This window comes from Microsporum canis, genomic scaffold, assembly GCF_000151145.1.
Source record: "Microsporum canis CBS 113480 supercont1.1 genomic scaffold, whole genome shotgun sequence".
Lineage (NCBI taxonomy): Eukaryota > Fungi > Ascomycota > Eurotiomycetes > Onygenales > Arthrodermataceae > Microsporum > Microsporum canis.
In genome coordinates, this window is record NW_003299169.1 from 1405082 (window position 1) to 1411757 (window position 6676).

Sequence of the window (6676 nt, forward strand, 5' to 3'; positions counted from 1 at the left end):
TTAAACAAACCAACAAGCTGAACTTCTTCAATTTGAAAATAATTAAATTCAAATAGACGCTGTGAAGGCTTAGTCATCCTAGTGGGAGGTGTTTTCCCAAAATGGACTAGCGCCATACTCTCTTTCGAACAAACGCGATTTCGCGACTTTTTTGGATGAGAAGCTTGCGATTTTTCCTAGCTTTCAATGCCAGCGCGATCTAGATAATACGTCGAACTGTGTCCGGTTGTTTTCCGTAGAGCTGCGCCTGTCATTAAGTCGTTACTCGGCTAGTTTGCTCTTATCACACGGAATTCGTCAGAATGCCTCGTGAGTGTTATTGCATGTCAATTAGAAGCCCGTTTACTGACAGCTTTGAAGCGCATATTGAATCCAGTGACGAAGAGTCCACAGGTGAAGCTATCCCTTTTCACAGCAAGGGAAATAGGACATCCCAGCCCAATAAGAATGACGACGAAGACGACGAAGAGGATGAGGGTGAAGAGGAAGAGGACGTGTAAGCGGTGCAGACACTGGTTACCCTGACATGCGGCACCTGCTAATAGTGGGATAGATATGTAGTGGAGCGGATAGAAGGGCACAGCTTTGACAAAAAGGTTCGGTCTTATTCCATTGCGCAATTGTTCTTAACCCAGCCTCTAACTCCACGGACTGAACAGGGAAAGCTTCAATTTGAGGTAAAATGGAAAGGATACGATGATCCAGCAGATATGACGGTAGAACCAGAGGAGAATTTACTGTATTGGCTACCCCTTCGATTCTTTGTGGATAACTGACCCAATTACTAACCGTGGTAAATAGTGACGGTGCTCAAGAGGTTCTGCAAGAGTACTTTAAGAAGATTGGTGGACGCCCAGAAAAGCCCACAAAGAAGCGGAAATCGCTAGCAGAGAAGGCATCATCTACACCAGATAAACCAGCGAAGAAGGGAAGGAAGGTCAATTCTGTCAACGTTGGAACACCAGACCGAGAAGCTTCTCCGGAAGACCTGCCGGATTGGGTACCGACTACGGACGATTGGGATAATGAACTGCAATATATCAGTACAATTTCGCGCGACCCTGATGGCGATGGGCTTGTTGTCTATTTGGAATGGAAAAACGGGAGGAAATCCAGGGCCTCCCTGCAAACATGCTACGAACGTTGCCCCCAGAAGGTACGGAAATATAACTCTAAACGAGCGTATAATGACCCTGGCTGACCTTTCTCGAATAGATGCTCCAATTCTATGAACAACATTTGTATGTCTCTATTATAAAGCCTCTTTTAGTGGTTTTGTGATCTAACTGTTTCTATAGGGTCTTTAAAGAAGCATGAAGAAACCAATCTACTTGGCAAACTTCATGACAAGCAGGAGAGTTCGATCTAATGAACAACGGACGTTAACGCCTTGAGCTGAAATGAACTACTATCCTGACCTCATATGGTATCCGATTTGTTGTTAGTCTAGGGTGCTTTTTCAACCGAGGATTAGCAGTTCGAATAGCCGCGCTGGTTTTTCCGCTCCCCTAGCCTCTGACATACTTTCTACGCAGCATATGAATGTGGAATCATTCGCCTCAGCAGGTAGTTAACCAAATATCCTAGTTGCACATTTTCCACTGCCCTGTAATATCCTCTCTTTTTTCGATACCAGCATCGGCTTGATTTGTTTGGGTAGAGGAGGAGGAATAGTTAGCGGTGTGATTTTAACTAGCCGTTTCTGAATAGTTTCTTTGTCTTTTTATCTGTACACTTGGAGTATTACGGTTTGCTATACCTGACCACAAAAACTTGTTCAATCACTTCCATACTTTCTGTGCTTATTAGTGAAACATCTATATCTGACGACAATAGGATACTGAAGTTCTATAGGGGTAGCCAATTGTCTGGTGGAATTGTATACGCTTTATCCGTTAAATATAGTGCCCCATAGAGCTCTTCACATAACTCCATTAGATGTTCAAACCGAGCGTCAAATTCCTCTCTGCCGTGTTTTTCTTCAACGTGGGCAATAGCTCTGGGGTCCTCTCCTTGAATAGCAGCATCATCCTCTTCGGTCCAGACTCCCCTCATATTAGTGGGAATGCCTTTCCCTGCCTGGAAATACCCGAGTACTTTGTCAGCAAGCACGTCGTCCATGGTTGTGCACCGAAGAGCTTTTCGAACTTGGTCCTCAGATAACAAACCCTGACTACGCTGAACGCGAGACCTAATCCACTCGTCAACCTCTTGGGCCCCATCTTCCATAGGACTATGTTCTTCAACATTGGTAGTTTGTGTCCTCGGTACTAACGGTGAACTTTGTTTTTGTTTTTGTGCAATGGCTTCGGAAGTAGTTTCGTATCGTTGAGAGCGCATATCTGGTTCGTGTATTCCGGGCCTGGTGGTGGTAGGTAATGATGATGACACGGTCAATTGATTTACAGTAAAACTTTGAGATGGACTGGACCCTGTGGCTCGTCTTTTGTTTTGATTCTGGTCATCTACTCTTGTAGGGAGGTCTGCGGGCCTGAAACTGCCAGGAAGAGTGCGTCTCCTTTTCCCTTTCGGCATTTGTATATCACCCCCTATTCCCCCCTTTTGCTCATCACTCATAGTGTCGGCATCTGCATGTATTCTTTCTGTGGTACCCGAAATATTGCTGTGCCTTGACTTTGTATTCTTCTTGTTCTTCAGTTTTGATTCATAGATAGGGCGAACAAAAGTATGAAAATAATTCTTCCATTCCATTGCTGAATGTTTATCCTAAAAATAAATATATCTGTTAGCATGCTGAAGTTTAGCTTTTGGGAATGAGAACATACCTCGTTTTCAGCAATCTCAGACCACATCTCATCTTCCGCATCGGGGGAAACCATTAGAATACGTGGTGCATTTCGGAGAAGAAGCTCCATATCTCTTTCAGTAAAACCACCATATTGCAGCTGACTGGTGGGTATAGAGAGTTTAGGGGTCTCTGGCTGTGGCCCTGATTGTCCTGGGGTAGAACTATCAGGCCCCGTATGAGCTGATCCTGGTCGCGGAAGGCCCCGAACCTTTTTTAGATATCGCTCACGCCATGATTGCCATGTATGGCTTGGGTGCTAAATGGTGGTTTTAGTAATTAGGCTATTCTGGAGCATGAGAGGAGGCCTTGTTTACTTGTGCTTCTAATTTTTGATATATCTTGTTTCCTGACACTGCTCCACCTGCCTGCTCAAAAGGTTTCATCCAATCGTATAAAATCTGGTCATCTTTAGCTGTAAATGGCTCTCTATACCTCTTTGCCGGGCCCATGGTGGGTTGCCTGACACTTCCACGAGGCATTCCAACCAAGAACTTATTTAACTCCTGGAGCAACCCTAGACGAATTGAGCGTTCCACAAACTGGTATGAGTATCTATTTGGGTATATATTAGTGTCACCAAAGCCACGATTGGGTATAGAAGGTGGCTAACTGACGTGCCAGGCGGGTTATCCTTTCTTAGATGGTCAACAAGAAGTACATCAGCATCTTTTTCTAGGATCACCACTCGCCCGCCGTATGCCTAGACAGAAGCCGCACGAATAGACAGAAAATCAACAATTTAGACCTAAAATACCCAAAGTCAGGCATCCACTACTCACTTCTATCTGATGCTTCATATGGGCTCTTTGAGGAACAGACTTCGATAGCCAGAATTTCATGTTCTTAAACAGAGGTGAGCCAGATAGAGGATTTTCAGCATCCTCGCTGCAGTGAGTTTGCGTGTTTATCCCTGCCATTAACTTTCCTCCGCGAACTCTTTTCACAAGAAGGTCGATGTTAATGCTGAAATTGATATTTGACGTTGCCAATATTGAACTTCTTGCCGCGGTTAACTTGCTATTGAAAACATAGACGCGCGCCACGACATCACGTGAAGATAAGCTGCCCCTGGTTATATAGAAAGAAAAAAAAGCGACAAGGCAGAAGCCGAAGACTGAATTCTCAAGAGGTCTGCGAAGACCTGGGTCAGTCTTGGTCACCTCTTCGTGGGACTTGAAGAGTCTCAGTCCTCCTGGTTGGAAATGGGGATATTTAAGGAGATTTTTGGTGCCATTCTAGCTCTTTCTCTGCTCGTTTTTATCACCCTTTTTGGCCGAATACCAGCGCTAAGGTAAATTACTATCTTCACAATCTGGTGTTCTATTTTCGATGTGACAACTGCTAAGTCGTAATAGGAAAACTCCGGTTGGTTACATATACCGCTTTGTGTGGATACATCTTCCTAGATATGCGCGCAGCATCGATGGATATCTCTTTGGCGGCCGGTTGCTTAGTTGTTGTGGAAGGACGGGCAACTACCTCATGAATGAAAATCATCCGTTGGTTTTGGTACGCATCCTTTATTACCTTTGGGGCCTAGACATATAATAACTGTTCAGCGGTGGTAGATCTTCTTCGTTGGGCTGCTTGTTATATCTGAGGCTATATTTATACCTGCGGTCTGGTCAAGGCTACATGCGATCCACAAATACATGGTCCCCCTGGTTGTTGCTTTACCATATGCATTCCTATATCTCAGTGTCAGCTCAACATCCACCATCACCCCTGAAAACCATCTAAAATATCTATGTGAATACCCATATGATAATATGATATTTCACCCGAATGTGACATGTCGAACATGTCATCACCTGAAACCTGCCCGTAGCAAGCATTGCAGTATCTGCAAGTCTTGCGTCGCACGGCATGATCACCACTGCGTATGGCTGCGGACCTGCGTGGGTCGGAATAACTACCACTATTTCCTGGGGCTACTCTTTTTCACATCAGTGTTGCTTTTCTATGGTGCATTTCTGGGATATTCCATCATGGACGAAAATTTACAGCAGGTCGTTCACCCAAGTGCCGCTGGTGCAACAACTGCTCGTCACTGGAGCGCAGGCATCCCCGTCATGGTGTTTTTAGATCTCTGGCTTATGGCTCTTACGGATAACCTGCAGATTGGCGCCATTACTCTGCTTTCGTTACTATGTGCCCCTCTATCATCGGTGATGCTTCTTTACCATATTTATCTGATATGGTCTGGAATGACAACAAATGAAAGCAGTAAGTGGGGAGAGTGGCGTGATGATATTGCGGATGGTTTTGCATACATCGCACAAGCAAAGGAAGTGCGTCCGCAGCTTCAGGATGTATCTGGCGTGAGAGATGAAGATTTCACCTGGCCTAAACGAAGCGATCGAACACTTGTCTACACCAACGGCCAACCCCCTAGGGTAGGCTACACATTCACCGATGAGCGCAATTCGATTAAGCAGCCCGATAAGCATAATGCCCCGGTCGACACAAGATGGACACAGGTACAAAGCCTCAAGGAAATTGTTAATATATACGATTTGGGTTTCTGGGAGAACCTTCGAGATTCCATTCACAGGCGGCGATAGCTTTATGTTTGTTAGAATAGATTAGCCATCGCATTTACATCCTCTGGACAGAGACATATTATTCATCTGTTATTGCATTCTCCTATCCACTTTGTATATCTTTGATGCATAGAAGTAACCTTTGGACCCCATTGGTTGGAACCCTCTTAGAAGGAATGTCGGAGCCGGCAAAACTGATATGCCGATGAGTTATCAAAAAAACGATTCCATATATCTTTTCCCCCCTCAATTATTCAACAGAGCATCCTTCTGGCACGACTTTGAAAGATGACCTCGTCAGCAGCACAGGAAGCTGTAGAAGAGAGCAACACACAGGCTGCCCCAAAGTGTACCGCCCCAGAGCTTTTGCTAAAGGTGGTATTGATAGGCACTTTGAGCCATTATGAGACCCGTGGAATGATTGACGACAAGAGACTGGAACATTTGCTACTTGCGGGCAAGCAGATATTATACAAAAGCCATCAGGAAAGTGGCGTAAGGTAGGAGAGCCTTTGATGTTTCATTCGCCAAGCTGTTACCGTCAGATATTCTCTTTTATGAAAATGCCCTATCAGTATAACAAACCGGAGCTAATTTTTCAATTACTATCTATAGACAAAATCTAGGATTCTCACCTGCAATATGGCAGGGACTTACTGATGTGCTCGCTAAAGCTATCCCGGTACTGGAATCTCAATCTTTTGCCTGGAAGAACCCAACATCTGCAAACTATGATGGCTCCTCATCCAACTTGATTGCATATAACTATTTCCCCCTGGTTAAAGATATTGAAAGGTTGAACGATCTTTGTACGATTGCGCGGAACCTACTTGCAACAACAAAGAAAGCACAAAACCTCGCTGCTGAAAAAGGGTTTGACCAACGGATTTTGATGCTGATCGATACTTGTGTTAGAGTGACTGCTAGAGGATACGATGGAGAGAGCAATGCCAGGAATGAAGAGAGATGGCAAAAAGTTGTCAGTCTCTATAAACGATTATTGATTACGTGTCTTCAGTTCCTCCATAATTTCATTATGCACAATGAGCACCGGAAGCTTGTTCTCTGGCTGGATCTGTTTGGCTATCACCAAAATGGTGAATCAAGCATTATCACACATATGGAACCACTGGACCAATCAAATAGCGCTGCTCAAGGGCTTGCACCGATTGTCAGAGCTGGTGAAAGGCTTGTTAATCCCCCGCTCAGGACGCTCTATGACCAAACCGCAGAGGACTTATTATTGGAAACCATCTCGTCTTTCCCACGAGAACCTGCCACCATTAAAGAAGAGGCTGCTATGCTGCTGTTAGCTAATATAAAG

At 44.7% G+C, this 6676-nt stretch overlaps 4 protein-coding genes across 4 annotated transcripts in view; 3 read left to right on the plus strand and 1 right to left on the minus strand.

Moving 5' to 3' along the window:
• Positions 1-302: 302 nt before the first annotated feature.
• MCYG_00510 (heterochromatin protein HP1) lies at positions 303-1317 on the plus strand (the record flags this gene model as incomplete). The annotated part of the gene is made up of 6 exons (XM_002850360.1): positions 303-309; positions 361-496; positions 554-739; positions 802-1156; positions 1216-1241; positions 1299-1317. 6 exons carry the CDS (start codon positions 303-305, stop codon positions 1315-1317), a joined length of 729 nt encoding a protein of 242 aa, XP_002850406.1.
• A 531-nt stretch (positions 1318-1848) lies between these two features.
• MCYG_00511 (conserved hypothetical protein) lies at positions 1849-3577 on the minus strand (the record flags this gene model as incomplete). Its single annotated transcript, XM_002850361.1, has 4 exons — positions 1849-2727; positions 2787-3065; positions 3124-3361; positions 3564-3577. The coding sequence occupies 4 exons, from the start codon at positions 3575-3577 to the stop codon at positions 1849-1851; spliced, it is 1410 nt and encodes a 469-aa protein (XP_002850407.1).
• Positions 3578-4011: 434 nt separating this feature from the next.
• MCYG_00512 (DHHC zinc finger domain-containing protein) lies at positions 4012-5373 on the plus strand (the record flags this gene model as incomplete). Its single annotated transcript, XM_002850362.1, has 2 exons — positions 4012-4092; positions 4378-5373. 2 exons carry the CDS (start codon positions 4012-4014, stop codon positions 5371-5373), a joined length of 1077 nt encoding a protein of 358 aa, XP_002850408.1.
• A 267-nt stretch (positions 5374-5640) lies between these two features.
• Positions 5641-6676, plus strand: part of MCYG_00513 (conserved hypothetical protein) — a gene marked incomplete at both ends in the record, with an annotated part of 2929 nt that continues 1893 nt past the window's right edge. Inside the window, 2 exons of the mRNA XM_002850363.1 lie at positions 5641-5852; positions 5968-6660. Coding sequence (XP_002850409.1) covers positions 5641-5852; positions 5968-6660 — 905 coding nt within the window. The remainder of the gene's footprint in view (positions 5853-5967; positions 6661-6676) is intronic.